Source organism: Amblyomma maculatum, chromosome 4 (genome assembly GCF_055883805.1).
Source record: "Amblyomma maculatum isolate TAMU_Amacu chromosome 4, ASM5588380v1, whole genome shotgun sequence".
NCBI classification, from domain to species: Eukaryota; Metazoa; Arthropoda; class Arachnida; order Ixodida; family Ixodidae; genus Amblyomma; species Amblyomma maculatum.
Window position 1 is genome coordinate 141,041,999 of NC_139347.1, and position 25,778 is coordinate 141,067,776.

At 46.2% G+C, this 25,778-nt stretch overlaps 1 protein-coding gene across 1 annotated transcript in view; it reads left to right on the top strand.

The window, feature by feature from the left end:
- LOC146193191 (adenylate cyclase type 3-like) overlaps nucleotides 1–25,778 on the top strand; it is a 215,909-nt gene that overhangs the window by 133,278 nt on the left and 56,853 nt on the right. Inside the window, exons 2-7 of the mRNA XM_084602609.1 lie at nucleotides 2,991–3,272; nucleotides 11,091–11,327; nucleotides 11,420–11,706; nucleotides 12,414–12,552; nucleotides 17,616–17,675; nucleotides 25,577–25,665. Of these exons, the coding sequence (XP_084458735.1) occupies nucleotides 2,991–3,272; nucleotides 11,091–11,327; nucleotides 11,420–11,706; nucleotides 12,414–12,552; nucleotides 17,616–17,675; nucleotides 25,577–25,665 (1,094 nt within the window). The remainder of the gene's footprint in view (nucleotides 1–2,990; nucleotides 3,273–11,090; nucleotides 11,328–11,419; nucleotides 11,707–12,413; nucleotides 12,553–17,615; nucleotides 17,676–25,576; nucleotides 25,666–25,778) is intronic.

Below are 25,778 nucleotides of genomic sequence, written 5' to 3' on the forward strand. Positions count from 1 at the left end.
AAAAAAATCTTCGCATCCTTTCGCCGATTGCTGAGATCAGCCGTGCATGAGTCAGCGTCAATGCAGCCTTTCCATAATCGCCTCCCTCGTCAACTCACTTGCTCACCTCCCTCCAAGTGAAGATGTAATCAGGCCACAGTGCAGTCGTGAATCATTGCACTGGAGTTGCTTAACTTGAGTTTTACGACAGCTGCGCTTGGTGGCGATGTACGTGTGAAACCATCTGGAAATAACTCGAATAAACCTAGCGCACCAATGGAAATCTGAAGTGAAACTTTAGCGTTCATTTTATCAGCAAATTTTTAAAAATAAACAATCTCTTTAATAAATGAAGACGCTGTTTAGGAGCCTCGTTGCGATTGACGAAACCTTAATTGCGGGAACTTCAGGTACGCGGTGACAGGTAACAAGCCACGCCGAGCAACGTCCATGTCCACTCTCCAGACCTCGAGTGGAGTGTGCGATGTAGCCTGATCACGTGGAGCTGACTACTCAATAATCTAGCATGCGTTTTCAATAGTTTTGTGCGATTAACAGTGTCGTCTAAAAATTTTACATTGCTCGTTTTCAATCTTATTTATCTATAATCTCCTTGATTTCTTTTTTATGCGGAGCTATTCGTTGTGACATCCTTCCAGCGAACTCCAATACGCTGGGACGCCATTTATATCCTGGTGCAACTGGGGGATGTTGTGAGATAACGTTATGCACATGGTGATGGGAATAATTGTCTATGCTTTCGAAGCGGGGTAAAAATTTTGCGTTTAATGCTTTCTCTGCGCTCGCACCCAGTAGCTAAGAAAGCCGTGGAAACTCAATGGATCGTGCTTTCAGAGATATTTGCAAGGCGACTGTGCAATATTATAAGATAGTTTTATTACCAAAATGATAGAATTATATACGCTTGCAATACGTAGCAGAGCTTTGCTTCTAAAGATTCTCTGGCGCTCATGGGTAACTAAAGTGGATGCGTTTTTGGTAATAAATCATCTACAAGCCTGCCTAGGGATTATCTACAATATATTGATAATTACGGGGATATTTCGTAATATATTAAAAAGCTATGTTGGAAAATTCTCAAAATTAATTTGTAATTTTTTTTTATTTCTTTTTTTGTATGATAGGCTCGATATCGTCTCGTATGATGACGCCAGTTGTGGTTCTGCTGAAGGTAATGATCGTTGCTACAAAAAATCATTTTAATCAAATTGCGAGTATGCAAAACGCGAACCCTTTTGTCCCAAACAAAATAAAAATATATCAAGGGTGCCTCAACCTGAATATCAGAGCAATGTCCCATCAAACAGCTTGTTGCTGCGGCAGAACGAGTGTTGTGCGACCGGTATAGGCGCATGCAAAGACTGGAATGAACAGCCGCTCTCTTGTTAGGCCACCTAGTTGCGTCTAGCCATAGTTTAGATATTAAAGAACTCCAGCCGACAAAAGACATCAGGCTAGTACCGGCGCCTAGGTGCGCGAAGACCGCTAGCACGTTGAGGGTCGTTTTTGAACCCTGTCTTTAGGCAATTTGTTCCGGGTGGCAACGACAACAACGGCAGTGGGAATCATTGTCGATATGGCCGGGAGCACTGTAGACCACTTCGCCGGCATGCTATCAAAATGGAGGGAGAAGTTGAATAAAGGATGGTAGCCCCTTGGAAAACACACCACAACATTGTAGGAGTAGACATCTGTGTAATAGCCTTCATAAGATTTGAACGAATGCATTTTTGTTGTATTGACGTTTCTGTGGCCGGTTCTCCCTGCAATACAATTAAGCCCTAACGACTGTGTCAATAAATGACAAAAATTTTACACGTTTGAATTTATTGGTAATATAGGAAGTTCAATCAAGTAAGTGCAGTGAATGTACGTGATACGAAAGCTTGCATGGTGCCTGCCCGTTTTTTTTTTATCCACTGCCACGCCCTTGCGCGCTATTTGTAGAGGTTTAATTGCTTCTTTCAAGTAACGCTTACTATTCACGAGGTCCTTAAAATATTCTACAAGGATTTTGCATTACGTTTGCGTATTTACGTTTTTTCGTGTACCCAAGAGTCTTTATTCTGGTTCCACCCATGTTCCTATGCTCCAAATTAAGCTGACATGAGCGCAAAAAAGACCACGCTGTTATCACAGCTGTTTTAATTGGCCCGCCACAGTGGCTGAGCAGGTAGGGTGCTCAACTGATGAATCCAGGGACTATAAGAATGAATGCCGGCCACGGCAGCAGTTCTGTGATGGAGGCGAAAAGCAAGGCGCTCGTGTACTGTGCGATACCATTGCACGTTAAAGAACCCCAGGTTATCAAAATTTCCGGAGTCCTCCACTACGGCGTCCTTCACAGCCTGAGTAGCTTTCGGATGTTAAACCCTATAAAAACCTAAAGACAAACAAGCCATAAAAGGAAGCTCGCCTTGGGAAAGAGAACGGGAATAAATTGTGACAAGTGTTTCAAGACGCCCCAGGAGGCCTTTCAAGCGGTTAGCCCGCATGTGGTGGCGCAAACTTTTGCTGAATGCAAAAGTAGAAAGAAATGCGCGGAAATACGAAGAAGAATCAGACTAATCATTAGGTGTATTCGGTACGCAAAGCGCTGCGAACAAAGAGAACGGCTTATACGCTCACACATGAGCCCAGCTTTTCATTTCTTTGTTTTAATAAATAAGCTAACTAAGTGTCAAAACTTCCCTGCGTGCTTCGTTTTGCATCTTTTCCACTATGTTGGTACTGCGCTAAAAAACACACGGACAAAAAAAAAGTGGTGGACAGAACTGCGCACGTCCTGTTCACCACTTCTTTTGTCCGAGTGTATTTTAGCTCAGTACCCGCCTTCGTGGAAAAGATGAACGTCAACCAGCTAGTCCAGTTTACCACTCTTCGTTGTCCATCACCTCAGTTCGTGCACCATGCGTAGAAGCAGGCTTGACTACAGCAGGTAGATGACTCTTGATGCATATATATAGCATCTGTACCTCCGTTGTGTGCAGGGTTGGGAGGACGCCCTTCCCTGGATGGTGGTGTACTCTTTCGCCGCGCACGTGCTGCTGCCCTGGCGCGTGGTGTCGGCCCTGGCCGCCTCGGGCACTCTGGTGGCCGCCCAGGTGGCTCTGTGGAAGGGAAGGCCCCCCGCGGCCTCTCTGCTGCTGCTGGCCTGCGCCAACCTGCTGGGCCTCATGGCTTTCCTCTGGGTGGAACGCATGCAGCGTCGAGCCTTCCTCGAGACCCGCCAGTCCCTCGAGGCCAAGCTGGTCGTCGAGGAAGAGTCGCAGGTAAGCGTCCTCTTCTCCAGCTGCGACGGGCCTGTACCGCTGCCCGATGGCTGCTCTGACTTGGCCCTTGTATAGGAGACGAAATGGCTTTAAAATCTCATAAATCATAATATTGACACGTGCATTAGAGGTGAAGATGGAGGAGCGCAATCGGTAGAAGTAGAGGACGTTGAAGTGTGGGCCGCGTTCTTGGTGCCCTCGTTCGCTGGTTGAGCTGTCTCAGTGCTCTCGCTCATAGGTGTCCAACCAGTCCTCCGCATCTTCGTATACATCGCCGTGAAAAGATGGCGGTGTTCGCGGCGTGTGGTAGAGGATATGGGCACTGGGACCTACTATCTGTGGCCATTTCCGGTGGAACTAAACACTACTACTAAACACTTTCAGATTTCAGTTTGACGTCATAACGCTAACCGAAACATGGTTTACATCTGTTTGTGACGTCATGAAGGATGCAGAATATAGCACATTCTTTTTATACCGAGCGACCAGACGCGGTGGTGGTGTCCTTATGCATGTAAAACAGTCACTTCAATGTGAATTGCTTGAAGCATTTTCTTTTATAACGCCAAGTACAGAGTGCCTTGCTGTGATATGTCAAAAATATCTGTTTGTAGTGATGTATCGTCCTCCTGAGGGCAATGTGTCAAATTTTCTCTCTCTCATCGATAAGATACTAAATTATGTAAACGAAAATAAGCTCGTGCTTATACTCGGAGGTGATCTGAATATTGACCTGTTAAATCCATCTACACTACAACACAATTTTGAAACACTCCTGGACTCGCATGGCTTCAACAACCTAATTAAATCTGCTACACGTGTAACACCAAACAGTAGTACTTTGATAGACCTGTTTATAACCAACCAAACCATACAAGATACTACCGCCGGCGTTCTCGCCTCACATATCAGTGATCACATGCCAATTTTTTTATTTAGTCGATCGACCCCTAGAAAGAGGGTAAAAAAAACCGGACGTTTGCCAGAAAATGCAGAATATGAACGACAACACATTGGAAAAATTTCGCACTGTTATCTCAGAAACAGACTGGGATGCAGTGTATTGCTCGCAAACACCTGATGAAGCATATAATACTTTTTGTCTCTATTTTTAAAGTCTTACCTATCATCATTCATTTTAGTCGCTAAGCAAAAGACTAGCAAATCAAAGAAACCTTGGATAACGAAAGAATGCCTTAAGATGATAAAAAGGAAAGATAAATTGTTCAAAAAGTTCATAACCACACGAGACACAAATGACTGGAAGATTTTTAAACGCCATAGAAACAAAACCAATGCTGTCATACGGAATAAGAAGCGAGAATACCTTTTTAATCTTTTTCAGCCAGAGTACAACTCTAAACCGGATGCTTTGTGGAAAAATATAAACAAGATTTTAAACCGTTCTCTTACAGATCACAGAGTTTCCGAATTAACATTAAATGCCTCTCTGGTGTCTGGTGTTGAGTTGGCGGAAGCTTTCAATCATCATTTTGTCAACATAGTTTCGAGTTCACATCATTCTGAAGCAACAAATGGAATTAACAGAAACAGCGAGAGTTTGTACTTAGGGCCGACAGATGAGAGTGAGATTCATGCAGAATTCATTTCTATGAATAATAGTACGGTTTGCGATATTGATGACATACAAATCAAGCCGGTTATATACGTTTTAGATTTGATCTTACCGCAGCTTTTGTTTATATATAACTTGGTCCTTTCAACAGGAACCTTTCATCGGAAAATGCAGGCATCAAAGGTAATAGTGCTGTTTAAAGGAGGCGATAAAAATACCTTGTCAAACTACCGTCCAATATCTATTCTACCAGTTTTTTCTAAGCCTTTGGAAAAATTAATACAAACTAGAATTACTGCATTTGCTGATAAATGTTGTCTTATTACTCCCGCACAATATGGTTTTCGTAAAGGCAGATCTACTGAACTAGCTCTATTAACACAAAAAGAATTCATTCTACGAAGCTTTGAAAACAAAGAGTTAGTCGCTGGTATTTACATTGATTACTCCAAAGCATTTGATCGTTTAAATCACAGGACATTGCTCAAAAAGTTAGAAGCATACGGAATCCGAGGTGTGCCCCTAGACTTAATACGTTCATATCTGGAGCATCGTACACAAAGTGTTAGAATAGGCGAAAATCTTTCTTCCTCAAAGCGTGTTACTATGGGCGTGCCTCAAGGGAGCATCCTGGGGCCCCTCTTATTTAATTTTTATGTCAATGATATTGTAAACATTAGTGCAAGGCCAGAGTATATAATATATGCGGATGACACAACACTCTTATTTCGAAGCAATGACTACAACGAGCTTGTAAACGACATAAATGAATCGTTGAATCATTTGAGCACCTGGAGCAAACTTAATTCATTAGAAATAAATGTAACCAAAACAAAAGCAATGTTATTTTCCGTAAGACAGTCATCGTTGCCAATAATGTCTCTAAATAATAGTATAATTTTTGACCATGCTCCTATTGAAATCGTTGATGAAGTAAAAACACTCGGTGTTTATTTTCACAAAATATGTCCTGGGATAGGCCCGTAAATGAAACAATTTCAGGCCTGTCAAAAGTAGTGGGTATATTAGCAAAATTCCATTTCTTTCTACCGGCCAAAATTAAGCTTCATATATACAATTCATTGTTCTTGTCTCAACTAAACTACTGTTTCCTTGTATGGGGTAAAACTACACAAACAAATTTAAATTGATTATATGTACTTCAGAAAAAGGTGGTCCGCCATATAGCTGGAGCAGACTACTACACTCATACCATGCCGCTTTTCAAGAACTTTAGAATAATGCCAGTGGCCCATCTCTATTCATACAACTTAGCCGTTCGCTACAAACAGCACATTGCTACCTCTGAATCTGCAGTACTTTCCATCGCCAATTTAAGAGCACTTACACGAACATACCCTTCACGTTCTACAGATACTTGGATTGTGCCTTTTGCGAGAACAGCATTTGGCCAGCAAATGCTCGCCTATCTTTTGCCCTCTCTCAAATATTCTTCTCCAAAGTAAAGTTGATATTGAAAAGATTAATAAGAGAACAATACATTTATTTTTTATGTCCCAGATGTAAACATGATCTGCTGTTTTCTTTCATTATTTTGTATTTTCTGGATTTCATGCTGCATTCATCTTGATGGTATTCACTGGCCCTGTTGATATTTCATGTTGTGCAGTTATATTAAGCTTTTCCGCAGACTGAATTATGTGGGAAAAGATGTTTGTAACTCTTGTTTGAAACCACAATCTGAATTTTGGATGCACTCATATTGTAATTACAAACCCCTTGCTGTTGCCATGTATTGGGGCCCGAGCGCCGTCAAGTGAATTAACGTTCACTTTTTGTCTCGGGTCCCTCATTTCTTCTTGAAATGAAAATAAACTTCAAACTTCAAACTTTCGGTCGAGGCTTCGTCGTCCTCTTCGGGCTGGTAATAGGTCCGAATTCAGGTGACTGGCCGCGGAGGCGGCGGCTTGGGCGCTGATGAACCGGTGTGAGCTCCGTGTTCTTATCTCCTAGGTGTACGCAGGTCGGGAAGCGTACACCCAGCATCTCCACCAGATGTTTACCAGTTGTTACAGAGAAGCAACTACTGTGGCCGTTGCGCGAGAGCACAGCTGAACCAGCGAACGAGGGCACCAGGAACGGGGCCCACACTTCAACGTCCTCTACTTCTACCGATTACGCTCCTCCTTCTTCACCTCTAATGCACGTGTCTATATTATAAGCCTGGTGGCGCCGGCAACCTACTCTTAGCAAATGTGATTCGCTCACCGTTTATCCTTAAGTTCAACTTTTCGTTCGTCCAGAGGTGTCTCTACAACGCGTAGGAGGTCTGCACCAGCTAGCGCCAACTGTGGAGGAAAGAAAACAGGGAAAAGGCCGTGGCCTCATAATTTTTGAAGCCGGAAGATAAGCCTCTGCTATATGCAAATCGGTCGCGTTCCGGTGCGATTGAGCAAGCACATAAAGGGAGGCCAAGGACGAGCAAATGATTTTGCTTTTGGCGTCTCAGCATGCGCCGCGAAGGCCAGAGAAGAGCAGACGACCTTAGTTTGCGCCCGGCCGCCAACAGCTGGCAAACTCGCAAAGAAAAACGTTACATCGTTCAGGAATGAAGCATTACTATGCCAGGCTTCAGCGTGCCTGGATGCCAATAGCGCACGCCAGGAAATAAAAGAGCGTTCCTTTGCGCAAGGGAGTTCACACACACACACAGAAATCACAGCGTTTACACAAGATACCGTCGATCCCCGAGCTTTCTTCGCGGTTCTTCATCAGGCCCCTTTGTTAGCGTATCTATCATTGATCTGTCATTTATTTAACAAGCTTGCATCGATGATGGCAACGTCTGAGGCGTGTCCAAAGAGAATTATGGAGGTGCCGCGATAAGCCTAGTGGGCGGGCAGAAGCACTCATATTTCCATCGTAAAAAGGGACTATCCGTGACCGAATGCCTCCCCTACTTAGGCTGTGGGCTCCCGCCGAAAACAGCATTTATATAAAACAGCAAATATTCATCTGCACTACGGCGACTCGGTCACAATTTTCGATAGCAGCCACGTTATCATGGAGACACTTTGCTGTGCCGAAAAAAATCCAATCATTCCGTGGTCAATACCTTGTGACTGTCACCACTGTTTTTGTAACTCCGCTTGGCAAACGCAACCTCTGTTGTCTTTCCCTCCCTCTACGGCGCCAGCTTCAGAGCTATTTCCTGGAATAGTTTTCGCCTGACTGCTGCATACAAAATAGAAGGAAGTAAAGATTGGGGATGGTGGCAGCGGGTTATACTAGGTGATAAAATTTACAAGCACTTGGGGTAAATAACCGTCCGAGCCTCTCTGGTTACTAGATAAAGTCCACAAGAAACAAACAGGGATCAGCGCTACTTCAATCTTGGTTGAAAGTAGCGCTCGTCCCTATTTTTTACTAAGCATACTGAGATACAAAATGAAAGCAGCTGTAGCTGCCAGCCGCTTTCCAGTTAACGATGAAGGCGCCGCAAGCTCAAGGTGATTTGTTCCGCGAGCAGCCTCAGTAGCATTCCCTCGTTCGTCCTATCCCCTATCCCGCGCAGCTCGGTGGGATAATTCGCCGCATAAAGCGGCGGCATTATGCGGCTTCTGCGAGCTCAGCGCTTGTTTTTCTTGCTCGCACAACGATCGAGGCGCGGAGGCGAACAAAGACGACGCTTAGTCCGACGAGGAGATCCTTCCGGGCGGATCAGCGGAGCGCCTGCCCTGTGCCGTGGTCGGGGGATTAGTGGCGGTGGCCGGCACCGGATTTCGGCTCGTTTAGGCCGAGGCCGAAAAGCGATTGATCATTCATGATCTTCGCTAGAGGCGCCTCCGACCTTTCGCGGCTCGCGGTCGTCGACAAATTGGCCCAGTCGCGTCAGCTTCGGTTGGTGGGAAACGAACCTTGCGGGCAAGCGAGCCGCAGAACAGCGTTAAGGAAAGCCATTTGTCTAAAAACTGTGATGCAAGAGAGTAGATAACAGCCACATGCATGGTGTTCATCTACGCCACGCTAAAGATGCTTGAATAAATACCACCAGAGGCCAAGATGTCCATGTCGCGACCACTCATTTAAGTGATGAATTTGAGCCTAGAATTTATGACTAACGAAATCAAGCGCAGAGCAAATTGGCATTTTTTTATACTTCAGTGCATTGAGATGTTTTGAATGTATGCAGCCGGCCACAGATCTAACAGGAATGACGGAAAGCGTGGCCAGGACTGCCACCAGCGCCACAAAGCGACATAGTCATCGGGTGCGAAATAATACTCTCGGTATGCTTACGGCCGCTGAAGATAGCTGGCGTGCATCTCGCTTTGACTGCTAGGAAACTAACTAGTAAGTATGCTAGTCACAAGGACGGAGAAATAAAGAGCATTAAGCAACAGGTGAAAGCACAGAAGGCAAAAATTGGATAAATTCTATGAAAAAGAAACAGATTGTGCAATTATACCGAAAGTGGAAAATTCAGATCAGGAAGGAAGCTTTCTTTGATAACTCAAGAGGCAGTGCCCTACTTTTTGAAGCTAGATCAGAGTGCCTTAGAGCACGCAGCTACAAAAAGAAATTTAACAATGAAGATGACGCATGTGCTGTATGTGGTAACTCCAGTGAAACAATTGACCATATTATACTCGAATGTAATGGTATCCATCCGGAAGTTGATTCAGGCGCAGTCACTGTTCCTGAAGCTCTGGGGTTTAGAGATACCAGTGGCCGGGTGAATAAACCGGCGGTGGAAACTAGCAAAAAAACGACTGGAAGATTGGGGTGGCTTAAAAGCAGAGAAGTGACATAATGTTAGTAATGCAGAAACAAAAATTTAATAAATAGAATGATGGTTTAGTTAACCAATCTAAATCAATATAAGATATAGGGAGAAAAATGAGCATGATAGCTACTGCTACCACCTCGTTTCAAAGGGGACGCTCCTATATTCATCCATCCATCCATTCCTGCGTTTTTTTTAATGCCCCCGATCTCCGCGTATGCAACGTTCTCGTATACGTAGATGTTTTTCCTCATTTTGATAGCTGATGCCGCATCACACGTCCGTGCCACTCGTTGCAGTTTTTCATTTTAATGCGGGAACCCAAAATTCCGCGCTAAGCTTCCGCAGCTCGTGAGTCTCCTGCGAATGGTGCGGATCTAAAAAATAAGGCACGACCAGTGTCTCTCACTTCGAACGGAATTACACAGGAAGTCACACGGTATCGTGCCGTACTCTAGGAAGGAAAAAAAAAAAAAAAGCAGACAGCAAGGCAAATGCTAGCAGAGCGGCTGGTACGGATTGATAGCAAATAAAACGAGGCGCCCGAGCTGCGACAGCTTCGGGTTCCGAGGGTAAGAAAACTGCAACGTGTTGCCTGGGTGTGCGATGCTGCATAGGCTAAAAAACCACGAAGAAACGCTTACGGAATTAATGTAATTTCTACGCGGCGATCGGGCTCAGTCGAAAAAGCAGTCAAAGCGAGCTGCGCTGTCATCAGCCGCCGTACACGTACCGAGATAATTATCTCACACCCGATGACTATCGCTTCCAGGGGCTAGCAGGAGTCCAAGCTACGCTTTCCATCGTTCGTGTTAAGTCTGTCAGCGGCTGCACTGTCGCCCATAGACGTTTAAGTATGGCAAGGGGACGAGAAAATGTTATTTCGACTGAGTATCTATACGTAAAACACCTTATACATTGGGAGGTAATAAGGGAACACGCATGCCGCATCAGCTGGTAGGAACACGAGGCGGATGGGCAAAGAGGCAGTTCTTGATCGTTTTTGTTTTTTGTTTTTCACCAGAACGCCAAACCTGCCAACTTTTCCTGCTGGTGGCGTGTGCATATACAATCTCCATACAACTTATTGCTACATACTGCATTTATGACACAGTTATCGCTAACTTCATCTGCTTCTAAATTATCATCGCATCGCAAAGAAGATGCCTTTGTAGTGTTTGGTCTTCAATGGGCGAGACAGCATAGGGGAATCTGTGAAGTTTTCCTCTTTCCCTCGCTATTCTGAAAACATTGTTCAGCAAATACAAAGACCTTCATGCTGACTCCAAAAACACGGCCGTGGATGAGTCACCTAAGATTGCTCGAGTACTATCTGATGCTCAAAACAAAACAAAGAAACACTTCAGAGAAGGCACAACACAAACAAGAAATGCTTTTTTTATGACTCCCATGGGGTCCTTGTTCAGCATGCTTAAAGTGTGTTCCTACCACAGGTTCTGAGCAACTAACGCGAGGCGCGATGATATCTTTGCAGGAGCAAGAGCGTCTCCTGCTGTCGGTGCTGCCCAAGCACGTAGCGGCAGAGTTGAAGCAGGACCTGGACGCTGTGGTGCAGGGCCCCTTCAAGAAGATATACATGAGTCGCCACGAGAACGTGAGCATCCTGTTCGCCGACATCGTCGGCTTCACCGCTTTCTCCTCCACCTGTCCGGCGCCGCAGTTGGTGCGCACGCTCAACGAGCTCTTTGCGCGCTTCGACAAGCTGTCGGACGTGAGTGCAGATTGTTGCGCCCTCTCTTGGCAGAGTATGTAACCGTATTCATCTGTACTCGATCCTGGCAATCTCTCTCGTGGAATGCGCAGAAGTTCCACCAGCTGCGCATCAAGATCCTGGGCGACTGCTACTACTGCGTAAGCGGGGCGCCCGAGGAGCGTCCCGATCACGCGGTGCTGTGCGTGCACATGGGCCTGAGCATGGTGGAGGCCATACGGTCGGTGCGCGACCAGACGCGCAGCGGCGTCGACATGAGGGTCGGCATTCACACGGGCGCCGTGCTCGCTGGCGTGTTGGGGCAGAGGCAGTGGCAGTACGACGTCTACAGCAAGGACGTCGTGCTGGCAAACAAGATGGAGAGCGGAGGCATGCCCGGGTGAGCCACTCTTTCACTGCGCACTACCCTCCCGCGACGACCTCGGGGCGAAAACGTGCAGAGATTCAAACCCTTGACGTAAACCAGTACAAAAGCGACGCAACTTTGAAAGGAAATGACTTACAAACGCACGATTTTGATGCGTTGCTTAACTGCGCCGTGGCCTGCTTACGCATTTCCCAGGCCGTAAGCATAGCAGACAGCAGCGTTTTTCGGATAGGCAAGAGAATTGAAATTTTGACAGAACGGCATTTAACGCCTACGTCAACGAATCCTGGAAAGGTGTTCATACGAGATGGAACCCTTTTAATTCGGTGAATTACACCATTCACGTTCCAACGTTCAGTCACGGCGAATGTCAGTCACAAACTGAGACGTCCTTTGTTATATATCGATCAGGGGGGCACGTATTCACTCTTCTGCAAAATCCATTTTCATCCGGGGCCCCTTTGTGGGCTTCTGATGAAAAGCACCTGCGCGCTGATTTCATTTATCTTCCTCCTGCTTGAATATCAACGTTTCCCCGAAGAGCGCTGGCATTGAGACAACATATCATATGGCATATTTCATCATACGTATTTATTAGTTATTCTTTCTGACGCTGAAACCGGGGCTTCTGCGATCTGATTCTGCAATTTCAGTGACTGCCACAGTTTCGGCAAGATTCACTGCCATCACGCCGTATCCTTTCCTCTGTGTGTGCGCAGGCGCGTGCACATATCTGAGCGCACGCTAAGCTTCCTGAACGGCGAGTTCGCCGTCGGACCGGGAGACGGGGGCTCTCGCGAAGAGGCGCTCAGGCTCGCCGGCCTGCAGACGTACTTCATCACCGAGGTCCTCAAGCCGGTCAGTATATCTTATAGCACGCGGAGGTCTTGTGCAAAAGTGTCGGCTCCCGCCTGCCACGTTGGGGTTTTGCTTTCTGTTTTTTGTTTTTTTTCAGGGACTCGCGGGAAATTACGTTAGGCAAATTCTTTTTATATGTCATCATCTCAACACGGCCACGTATGCAGTTGCAGTGACAGCCGTGCTTTGAAGTTGTAACAAGATTTTTACGCCCGCATAGACTAAAAAGAGATTCAGAAGTAGCTATTTAAAGCATACTATCTAATAAGGCTATAGCAACATACCACTGGAAGAACAGCAGTTTATAACAATGGGCGTCGTACTATACTTCGCAGAGCAAACACATATGAGTACAAAAAGAGCAGTCTTTTTATGTTTGTCTACATCAAATAAACCAGAGGTCCCAAACTCCTCGGCTTAAAATTTGTTCTGGTCGTTAGCCTTTTGTTTAGTTAACAAGAAAAGTTTGAACAGCTGACTACTTTTTGTAACAAAGGAACCCTACGTGGCGTTCCACTGCAGATTCTAGTTCTATTCGATTATGGTACTATAATGGATAGAACTACTGATGAATAGAACTAATATAATTTAGTTACCTATGGTAATGCGTCACTACAGTTCGTAAGCTGGCCAGAGGGAAGGCCAAGCTCGGTCGTCACCCCCCCCCCCCCCCCTCCCCTCAACCCTGCACGTAAGGTCCAGCAGCAAATCTTGTGACCTCGTTTCAACTTCCAATAAAGGCTCAACTTGTGAAAGAATAAGAAAACAGGTTTCGGAAAGAAAATCCCATTGACTGCAACGGATTTTCAAAATAAACGCATTCAGCGCTCAGGTACGAACATAAAAGCAGAGTTCGGAAGTGTGTAAATTTTCCGCTTCCATTGTATTCGCGAGTGAGCCCCAGCCAATCGACCGGGACTCCCCGGCCTACGGACATGCGTGAAGCTCTATTCGGAATAGTCGATTCTATGTTAAAAAACATTACGAGAACTACTTGACCAGTTTAGCATATTTTCTCTCTCTCTCTCTTTCAAATGGAGCACTGCTGGCCGCACCGTACTGGAATAGAATATGGTAACGGAGAAAACAAACGCGTTCCATTTTAGACAGATGGCAGCGAAGTACCGCTCTGTCTGAGCACTAATTAGGAGCGGGCACAGCACCCTCCGAGAGTAATTATTCTCACTGAACAATCCCAAAGGTAACAGCTCGGCTTCACGTTTCCTAATTGGCTCGAAAACCTGGAAAGTCCGTTTCACATCATGAAAGAAAGGAAGAAAGAAAAGAGAGAGGGCTTGCATGGGTACACTTTCCTGCGTCATCCTATTCACTCAGTTCTCTTTCTTTCGACGAAATTCCAGGCCTACTCTAATTGGAAATTTCGCGCCATTTTTGCGGACCGCGCTAAGCGTTGTCTCTGCCTCTTACTTAGCGCTTAATCTTGCCTGCTGTCACTGCAATTCGTATTTCGCGATGTCGTGAGAAACTAATTATAGGTATCAATGAAACAACATTCACGCTGATAATACTTTCTTTCAGAATTGTGAGGCGGCGGAAAAGCTGCAATGTCATTCAATCGCGCAAACATAATAAAGCGTGTCCTAGATTAGAAATTAACATCTCTATAAGCACTGCTTTTGTTTCTCTGTATTTCTGGGCGAATTTTTTGCCCCGCGTGCTGACGAACATGGTATGAATACAGATGCGGTCGCCCAACTGCAGTACGTGCATTTCGTACACGCATGGTGTAAAATGAAGTTTCAGAAGGTTGGAACGGATTTAGTGTGCCAACAGAAATCGGAAATGAAGGGAGGCGTGGGCGTTGCAATGCAAAAGGAGTCAGTGCTCAACCGGTGAAAACCGGTGAAAGAAGAGAAAATGGGAAAGAACTAGTGCGAAATGAAGCACCCGGCAGGCTTTTCATTTCCGCCGCCTGTTCTCACTGAGCACTACATCATCATAACAACATTCCTGTCGGCTACCAGCGGAGATAACTGTCTGTGAACATGTTTTAAGCAGTGGCCTGGCACATGGAAAGCAGTCATCATCATCATCATCATCAGCCTGATTATACCCACTGCAGGGCGAAGGCCTCTCCCATATCTCTCCACTTAACCCGGTTCTGTGCTAGTTGCATCCACTTGACCCCTGCGAACTTCTTAATCTCATCCGCCCACCTAACTTTCTGCCGCCCCCTGCTACGCTTTCCTTCCCTTGGAATCCAGTTTGTTACCCTCAGCGACCATCGGTTATCCTCTCTTCGCACTACATGTCCTGCCCATGTCCATTTCTTCTTCTTAATTTCCACTAGAATGTCGTTAACTTGAGTTATTTCTCTGACCCACTCTGCACGCTTTCTATCTCTTAATGTTACCCCTACCATTTTTCGTTCCATAGCCTTCTGGGTTGTCCTCAACCTAAGTAGAACTCTCTTGGTTAGCCTCCACGTTTCAGCCCCATAGGTGAGTACAGGCAAGATGCAACTGTTGTATACTTTCCTCTTGAGCGATACCGGTAAGCTGCTAGCCATAATCTGCGAGTACTTGCCAAATGCGCTCCATCCCAATCTTATTCTTCTTGTTATTTCCTTTTCATGGTCCGGATCTGCGGTTACTACCTGTCCTAAGTAGATATATTCGCCTACTACTTCCAGTATTTCGCTACCTAATGTAAACTCCTGTTCCTTCCCGAGGCTGTTGAACATTACCTTAGTCTTCTGCATATTGATTTTCAAGCCTACCTTTCTACTTTTCCTGTCTAGGTCATCAATCATTATTTGCAGTTCATCTCCCGAGTTGCTTAGCAAGGCAATGTCATCAGCAAATCGCAGATTACTGAGGTATTCTCCATCTACCCTTATCCCTAACTGCTCCCATTCCAAGTCTCTGAATACTTCCTCTAAACAAGCTGTGAATAGTACTGGGGAGATTGTGTCTCCTTGCCTAACACCTTTCTTTATGGGAATTTTGTTACTTTCTTTATGCAGAACTATGGTTGCTGTGCAGCCACTATATATATATCTTCCAGCACTTTCACGTACGGCTCGTCTACCCCCTGATTTCGCAATGCCTGCATCACCGCCGAGGTTTCAACTGAGTCAAATGCTTTTTCGTAATCAATGAATGCTATGTATAAGGGCTGGTTATATTCCGAGGATTTTTCTACCACCTGATTGATGGTATGGATATGATCGATAGTAGAGTACCGTTTCCGAAACCCTGCTTGATCCTTTGCTTGATTGCAGTCTAAGGTTGTCCTGATTCTATTAGCGATTACCTTAGTAAATACCTTATACGTAACAGACAGTAAGCTGATTGGTCTGTAATTTTTAAGGTCCTTAGAGTCCCCTTTCATGTGAATGAGGATAATGTTTGCATTCTTCCATGCTTCCGGTACCGTCGATGACACCAGGCACTGCGTATACAGGGTGGCCAGTTTTTCTAGCACGATATCCCCCCCCGTCCTTCAGCAAATCTGTAGTTATCTGATCCTCTCCAGCAGATTTCCCCCTTTTCATAGTTTCTAGTGCTTTCTTAACCTCGTCCTTCGTCACTGGTGGAACGTCTGACTGTTTTTCCCTACCGCCAATCTCATTACGGTCCTGACTACTTTGGCTACTGTAGAGATTTGTATAGAACTCCTCGGCTACTTTGACTATCTTGTCCATATTAGTGATGACGTTGCCCGCCTTGTCCCTTATCGCATACATCTGGTTTTTGCCTATGCCCAATTTCATCTTTACCGCTTTAAGGCTTCCTCCGTTCTTTACAGCATGCTCAATTTTCTCCATGTTATACTTCCTTATATCGGCCACCTTGCGCTTATTGATTAGCTTTGATATCTCGGCCAATTCGATCTGGTCTGTTGGATTGGAAGCTTTCATACTCTGCCGTTTCTTAATCAAATCTTTCGTCTCCTTAGACAGCTTACCGGTATCCTCTCTAACTATCCTACCGCCTACTTCTACCGCGCACTCAGTAATGATATCTCTGAAATTATTGTTCCTTGCCTCTAGGGTAATGTCGCCATCCTCAGTTAGAGCTGAATACCTATTCTGTAGCGAGATCCTGAACTCTTCTGCCCTCCCCCTCACCGCTAATTCGTTGATGGGTTTCTTTCTTACTAATCTATTGCGTTCCTTCTTCAGATTTAGGCTAATTCGGGACCTCACCATCCTGTGAGGTCCCGAATTTTACCCTTCCCAACCATCCAACGCACTTCCCCGATTCCGATGACATACTCGAAACCTCACCTTTTATCATTTCGCTTCCAGAGAGTACTCGTGCCTTTTGAAGAAGGGTCGCTGTGCTCGGATATGAAAAATATTCGCTAACAACATGGCCTTTTATTTATTTATTTATTTATTTATTAATACTGCAATCCCAAGAAGGGATTTTCGCAGGGTGAGCATACAGAAAATAGGTAAGTACAAATATTACAAATAAGTACAAAGGCCACAAATTAATAATAAGCAACAAAACACAACAGCAAAAATGAAAGGCTCAATGACGTAACACAACTGGCAGAATACCACGCATGGCTAAGCCTAGGCGTTAATTTAGATGTAGTTGTGCTGCATGACTTTTGTTTTTTCGTCACCCGCAGGCATGCTTTTATGCCATCCGCGCGGTGCAGTGCCTGCGTGTACCTTGGCATTAATCTCGATTGACCCAACTTACGCATCTTTCTGCGCCAAACCTGGTGTTGTATACTGTACGAAATGAAGTATTTATGCGGCGTAACTTGCCCGTACGACTCATAAGTTTGTTCGTTATTGCATCCCCATTAAGTACATCAGGTTGCCCACGTTAGTACCTACTTCTATATGTCATATGCGTAAGAAACGTATTGCACATGTACTAATTCTGTGTACCATGAAAAGAACGCAAAAAGAAAGGAAATGACGCTAGCAACTGGACTGATTTTATTTCATGAAAAAAAGAGGGGAGGGGGGGGGGGAGGGGGGAGGGGGGGAGAGCTACAAACTATTCAGTGTCTAATATCCAGCGCGCTAAGAGTAACGTGATAACGATGGCATTTTTGCCCCTCCTCCTTCTTCGCAGTACCCGGAGGGAACGCTGGACTACGGCAAGAGGCTAGAAGACGGACAGGTGCCCAACGCGGTGAGGGCTTCATTCATTCATTCATTCATTCATTCATTCATTCATTCATTCATTTATTCTTTTTTTTTCGACTGTTCATGTCAAGTCAGAGGATCACGCCGTGGTCACTAAAACAAGATTTCGGTTTGGTTTGGTTTGTTGGGTTTAACGCCCCAAAGCGACTCAGGCTATGAGAGACGCCGCAGTAGAGGACTCCAGAAATTTCGCCCACCTGGGGTTCTTTAACGCGCACTAACATCGCACAGCACACGGACGCACTGCTTTTCGCCGTCACCTAAAAGCGGCTGCCGAGGCCGGGATTCGATCCCGCATGCTTGGGGACAGTAGTCGAGTGCCCTAACCACTACGCTGCACTTGTGGGCGAAACACATTTCAGTGAAATCGTAACGCAGAAACCGTCCATGTGCCGTGGGGTGGCAGCGCACGCTAAAGAACCTAATGTGTTAGGAATCATCCTGCGCTCTTTTAGAGCTGTTTGTCGCATAATGGCTCCATTGGGTTCGAAACTCAAAAAGTCCAGGAGTATGACAATATTGCTCTATTTTTTAGCAGCGATTGGGCAACCCGTGAACATCCGTAACGCTTACAGGACACACAAACAAAGACGAGGCACGGCACTGACTGCCACTACACTTCAATGGGAGCGTATATGCTTTGAAAGGAGAAGCCATACACGGCGAGTTTGAACATTTTACAACGTCCTAAAGTGAAGAAGTAAGAAGGTAAAATTAAATGTCAGAGAGCAAAAAAAAAAGAAAAAGAAAGGTCTAAATGCTTATGCAAGCTAACGCAAGTAAGTAACCTAGGTAACATGTCGACGGAATGCTGATTTTTTTTTTTTTTCGCTGTTGTAACGAATGACAATTTGGCAGTTTCAATAATTTTTGCCCCCCTTTTGTTATCGCTGCGATCTATCGCAAAACATTTTGCGAATCGTCCTGCTCGTTTATACGTTTGACAGCGATCCCTTCAGAGAACGCTACTATGGACAGTAAAGAGTTATGCTGAATCGGTGCATGGCAATCAAAACAAGGGTTCAGTGGCCTGCTATTCTGCTATATTTTTCTGTCCTACTAAATCACTGTCGTCACATGCATAAGCGTCGATAAGAGGTCAAGATTCAAGAAATATGAAATATACGATGCCGTAGCGGGTGCGTAAGAGTTATTTGAACTGAGATTTAACACTGTGAGCAAAAAAAAATCAAGTTAACTGTGGATGGCTTGGGAGACAGTACAGTCACGTGTAATCCTGCAGAAGACTCGTAGGGACTTCATGTCCTCTAGGATTCTGGGTAGTTAGCACGCTTGTTTTAAGCTCCAACGCGCTCGTGAACTATCGAACGTATTTCTAGTGCAACACTCAGCACCTGACCACATTTTCGGCTGCTGGTTTCGCCAGAAATAACTCCGCTCTTCACACTTCCCACTCACGAAATAACGTTACAATTTGCGCGTCAACGAAAAATCACGAAGCAGTGCACAGGCGCAATTCCGTAGCACCCGCGACACGCTCTCAACAACCCTGAGCGAGGAGATCAGTTCAGTTCAGTCGTTCAGTCGTGTCCGACTCTTCGTGACCCTATTGACCATGTCACGCCACGCTTTCCGGTCTCTCACTATCTTCCTAACATCACATAACTTAGTCTGCAGTGCCTCGAGGATGCCATCTAACCATCGCGTTCGCTGCCTACCCCTTCTCCGGCGACCCTCAACCTTTCCCAACATCAAATCTTTCAGCGAGGAGATCAGAGGCTTCCAAATTCTCTTTGCTCGGAAAGTCATCATGTGGACCCACAACTCGTGGAGCCGAATACACACTGTCCGCGTTTCAATCGAAGTAACATTGTTTATCATTTTTGGCGCGCATTGCTTGCGCCATATAGAATGTTACATGTTTGAGTACAGCGCCTACCGCGCATCGGTGTACAGTGCACCGCCCCCGCTAGACTGTGGTAGGTCATGACCCAGGGTCCCCAGGATGACCCAGTGGTCATCTGTGCACGCGCATAGGTGGCTGGTGGTTGCTGTTGCGGTAGCGATTAACATTACTCTTTCAATTACACTTTAACTGTCTATAGGCCAACAGCACTATAGCATCACAGACGGTCATAGTAAAATCGCGAATGATCATACAGAAATGTGACGGAGTTTTTCTGATTGTCAATGGCAGATTGAGATAATATAGCCGCAGTGTGGTGACCACTTTCCTGCAGTGCAACGATAGCATACTTCTCACCTCACTTACCTGATACGCAGACACTGCATGTGTTTATTTGCGGCGTTCACTCTTCAGTCATAAAGTATGTCCCAACTACGTGTGTTGATTAGCTTATGCATTCATAAGCACTCAGCATACGACGCAAAAATACACACAAAAATTAATACATTACAGTTTTTTTTTTTTTCAAGTGAAATACCTAATTTTCAAATACTGTCACCGATATACGTAGGCTTTGTCAAGAAAGACGTTCGTTCGGACGAAATTCGCAGAATTACAGCGCGCATCAGACACGAATACGTGCGCTTCCGCCCGTCTGTTCCGCCACGGATCGTGGAGAGAGAGAGAGAGAGAGAGAGAAATAACATTTATTGCACCCGTCAAAAGGTTGGTGAGGATCCGAGGCGAAGCTCTGTCCCAACCATATCCTCCCCCTCAGCCGTCGACCTGGATCTGAGCAGCGGCCAGAGCAAGACGGATGACTTCTCGTTGCCCTTTTTCGTCCTGCTTGAGAAGTAGTGCCTTCCAGGACTCATCTGTTCTGTCAGGTTCTCCAAATCTAGGACACGTCCATATCATATGGATCATGTCCGCTATGCCATCGCAACGTTTGCACCTGGGGCTAAAAATTTCCGGGTGCTACTTGCTGTAAAGCTGGGGGTTCGGGAATACTCCGGTCTGTAGCTTACGCCACATAACCTCCTCGCTTTTGGTGAGTTGCTTACACGCTTTTGGTAGTACTGATCTGCCTAATTTGTAATGATTTAGGATATCTTGGTAGGTGTTAAGGTCATCGTCGAACTGCAGGGGCTCCTCATCGCGCAAGGGGTACGGGGTTGCGCATAAGTCGTCACTGGGATTCCGGAATGTAGCTAATTCTCGGGCCAGTACGTGCGCTTTCTCGTTCCCCCTCAACCCCTGGTGCGCCGGTGTCCAAATGAGCGCGACCTGCTCTCCCGGTGGTGAACCACTGGCCAACACTCTTGCTGCTATGGCCGAAATGCGGCCCGCGTCAAAGTTTCTAATCGCTGATTTCGAGTCTATAACTATAATTTTGACCTGTTGTTGTGTTAGAGCTAGCGCGATGGCCACCTCTTCCGCCTCCGTTGTGGTCGAATTTCGGGTGCTGCAGCAAACTACCGAGCCCCCGTCTTCTCTAGTTGCTACTGAAACACGTCCCCTACCGTTCGTGCATTGTGCGCATCTGTATATAAGACGTCCTGTCTTCCCTGAAAACGGGCTTGCAGCGCTGTTGCTCTATCACTCCTCCGGCTCTCATGGTAAACGGGGTGCATGTTTTTGGGGAGCGGAGGTATTTTTAATTCGTCCCTAACCTGTCTAGGTACTTTTTCTGTACGTCTGGAGCATGCTTGCGGCTCATACCCCAGTTTTTCCAAAATGCTCCGACCAGTACGACTGCGCAACAGTCTCTGGTATTGTGAAGTCCTTGCAGCTTCAATGAGCTCTTCGAGGGTATTGGAGACCCCTAGTCTCATAATCTTGTTTGTCGATGTATTGGGTGGTAAACCTAGTGCCGTTTTTATCCCTTTAGGAATGAGAACGTCAAGTTTCTCCTTTTCTGCCTTGTGAAGCCGTAAATACGGCGCCACGTAGACTATCCTACTGATTATAAAAGACTGGACTAGCCTAAGGAGGTTAGCTTCTTTCATTCTCGCATGTTTGTTTGCGATCCGCTTCAGGAGTCTACAGGTTTGACTGGTGCTAGCGTCTAGCCTCTGTATCGTTTCCGAGTTCCTGCCGTTGGCCTGAATTCGTAATCCCAGAACTCTAATGGTTGCCACCGTTGGTATAACGTTACCGTTGACCTTGAGTGTTATTTCCGGGTTATCCTGCTTTATACGCCGACGATGGGGCGATCGCATTGACCTGAGAACGAGCGCTTCCGATTTCTCGGCCGAACATCTGAGCCCGATCGGTTGTAAGTATCTTTCTATAACTTCGATTGCCCGCTAGAGTGTCTGTTCAATTTCACCGTCACTGTCCGTGCACATCCACAGAGTCAGGTCATCTGCATATAATGTATGGTATAGCCCTTGGATTTCCTCTAGTTTTGCGGGGAGACCAATCATGGCGATATTAAACAGCGTCGGGGACAACACCGATCCCTGTGGTGTGGCTTTGTTTCCCAGTCGAATACCTTCTACTGTGTGTTCCCCCGTACTGATAGTTGCCGTTCTATCGCTGAGGAAGTCGCGTATGTAGTTGTACGTGCGAACTCCAACATCTAATGCACTAAGATTCTGCAGAATAGCTGAGTGCTTCACGATGTCAAAAGCTTTTGACACGTCTAGACCAACGATCACCCTGGTGTCTACTGTTGGATTGTGTATGATCTGTTCTTTAAGCTGCAGCATGACATCGCATGCGGCCAAATACGGTATAAATCCCATCATGGTGTTCGGATATATATCTTTGTCCTCCAAAAACCGGTTCAGCCGGTCCTGAACAACATGCTCCATGAGTTCCCCACGCATGACGTGAGCGAGATTGGACGCAAGTGTTCGAAACCCGGCCGCTTCCCCGGCTTCTGGAGGAATACGAGGTTTGCGGCCTTCCATGTCGCCGGCAGCCGACCGGCCTCCCAACACTCCTGCATGAATGCTGCGAGGTGTCGGATCGACGCGTCGTCCAAGTTTCTTAGCATTCGATTGTTGACTCTGTCCGGACCTGCAGCAGTCTTTGTTCTCAGTCTATTTATTTCTGCCCGGACTTCGGCAACCGTTATCGGGCTATCTAGCTCCGGGTTTTTCTGGCCCTTGTAATCAGGCATTTGTTGGCCTATACCCTCTGCACAGTTCAAATACCGGTCTCGGACTTGGGCTATGAGAGTAGCCGCGTTCCCATCAAAGGTATGCATTAGCCTGTGAATTTGCTGCCTGGCCTCCAGTTTAAATTTGTCGGGGTCTAGAAGATGCCGAAGTAAGTGCCACGTACTTGTCTTCCCGATATTCCTGTCCAGTTTTTCACAAATGCTGCCCCAGTTTTGCCTCGTTAAAACGAGCGCATATTCTTTAATTTCTTTGTTAAGCACTGCCAATTCTCTGCGCAAGTTCCTATTAAAGCTTTTTCGCGGTGAGCCTGTCTAGTTGATGAAGAAAACCCTTTGGTTCTCAAACTACGTCTTGCCTGAGCCGTTTGGCTCGAAATTCATGTTCTCAGCTTCCGCTCGTCGTCCCAATGGATGAATGGGGAAACATGTTCAATTCTGAGCAACTATACAGTCTGCGACAGTCTATCACCTGTGGCCGTGGAAGGACAGAGGTCGTCGAGATGTGAGGAGTAGAAGCCGCGGTGCACTGACGGAGTGTTGGCTTGTCTGGCTCACCGTGCACGTGGAACTCACCGCGCTTTGCGGCGTTTTCAGTTGGTCAAATTCGTGTTATACGCCACCCGAAGGTCGGCTGACCATGTGGATGGTGCTTGTGTCCGAGGGCCGGGAATGAGCATCATGGGTGCCCTTGGGGTCGCGGAAAATGATAGGTTACCACACTACTCCCGAAAATATACCACTCGCAGGCGTAGAAGTAATCAAGAAAGCCGTTTACTCGGACGAGGCTGGCAGAAGCAGTGCGTTCCTAACAGAGAAGACGCTATATGCCAATCCATAGCAAAGCAGTACGGCAATATATAATGCCGGCAGAGCTCCCCTGACGTCTGCGACAAGAAAACGAAAGGCACAAGGTGTCTGGTGGCCATCGTTCAAGATCAAAACTTTGTTCCTAGACAAGTCAAACTAGTAGTGAAGGTTTTCTGCCGCAACGCAATATTTCAAACACGCTAAAAATTCACGACATATGCTTGCACAAATATCCGGACGCCACAGCGTTGCGCTCAATTCTCATCACTGTCAAGCGGAGATGCCATCGCTTTATCGCTTTTAAAACGTAAATGCGGCTTGTGCATTCAGTGTCCACATATTTTGTTTTTTTTTTTTTTTCTTATCACAAGACCGGCAATGCGTGAAGTCGCTGCTCATCGCATCTCCCTCGGGCCAGGCAGGCGAAGAAGGCAGCTGGGACAACGCTGGCCGCTTTAATCTGCGGTGCACAGGAGAGCGCTTTATTTCAATCAAGAAGAGGGACGCTTTCTCGTTTATTTATTGATTGCAGCATTCGTGCATTTGGCATTCTTCCCCGACGGGCATTTGCCTAAGAAAGACGAATACGGCCATTCTTCGCCTCGGACTGCGTCAAACGGCAGAGGGGGACCTCGTCGCGAGCAGCAGTCTTTGAATTCACTTGAGCCGAACTTTATGCGAAACTAAGAAAAATCCGTCTTATTGGAATTCCGGCCCTGTGACTTTGATGACAAAGCAGCGTACTGTGCATGTGCAAAAAGGCAAAGCGTGCCGTATTTCTGCTTTCCACTGAGGTCTCACCCCGAGCCAGTGTTTTCCAAGTTTCGGACAAAGGACTGGAGCGGAAAATAAGACGCTACTATGGCTTCCGTCCAGACAAGAGCGGACCTTTTCTGGTTCACTGAAGTGACATGCTGCAAAATAAGAAAAGTTCAATATCAACGCAGCTGTTCTCTTAGAGGCACTATGCTTGGAATATTGTCAGTCGCAAGTCTTCGCCTGAGTGCAAGCATTGTCTCAGAAGCTCAGTGTATTCACAACTTCAAATCGTTTGCTTCGTAGTGTGCGCTCGAAAAAGCCTGCAGAAAATTGCCCCTTTTGTACTGTAAAATAGTGGCCTCTTGTCGAGTCTCTCTATGTGACCTATGACATTAGGCAGAGTTTACCGTCCCGAACCGACTCACGATATGAGGAAGGGTTGCAGTGGAGTAATCCAGATTAATTTAGACCACCTGGGCATCTTCAGCGTTCCCTGGAGTCGCGCAGCACAATGTGCTTCGCTTCCATTGAAATGGAAGCGGCGCAGTCGGGATTGCACTCGGGTCCTATTTTGGGATATTGTTTGTTCGACGGCGTGCATCACTTCGACGGTCCTTGCACATCGGCGCGCACAATATCGTCTACCGGGTGTGTTCCTTTTAAACACACAAATGCGCTGACAAAATAGCGCTGTTATACAATAAACAATCCAGAGAGAGCAAATACGCGCATTCTTAAGTGCTTACGTCCAACCCATGCGAGCTTATCCAGCTGTCTAGATCCCTACAGATTTTTTTCTTCGGATTAGTGCGTGGACTATCAGGCAACGTAAAGAACGCGGATGCAACGAAATTGAATCAGGCTTGGTTCATTTCGAGCATCGGTTAGAAATATCAAACATAGAAACACAAAGGTTCAAAAGTCGTAAACCGTAACAGGGGACGTTGGTTGATTAGTACAGCAGAAGAAAGAATGATACAAAATCACAGGTTTGGCTAAGCAATATTGCACACGGGAAACTGCAAGCTAACCAATGCTGCAAGAGAAAAAAAAAACGACATAATTTTAACACCATAAGGGTAACACCGAAAATCCGGAATCTGTTTTGGCTTCAAAACACTGGTTTTGAAGCCGCTCAAGTTGCAATCCCGGCGCATTGTTCTGGTCCCTTTCACTTAAACTTAGATCGTTCCAGATATTTCTGCTTCTCGCGGGACACCGTCAACAGTGTAGACACCACGAACCGAAGAATGGGGCTCTGGACGCGCATTTTCGGCCAGAATTTAAGACGCCATATCCACATTTCGCTTCTCTTTGCGCCCAGGCTGGTTCGGGCACCGAAGCCTCGTCCAGCGACGAGAAGGAATACCGACGCCGCCTGCACAAGGAGCTGCTGGAGAGGGACACCGAGAAGTGAGTCAGCCGAGTCCGATGTTCGGACGCTCCAAATTGCTGCCAGCGAAGCGACTGTGCCAAAACTGCCGTCATAATGTAACATTAATAGAATGGGGAACAGGTGTTGTTGT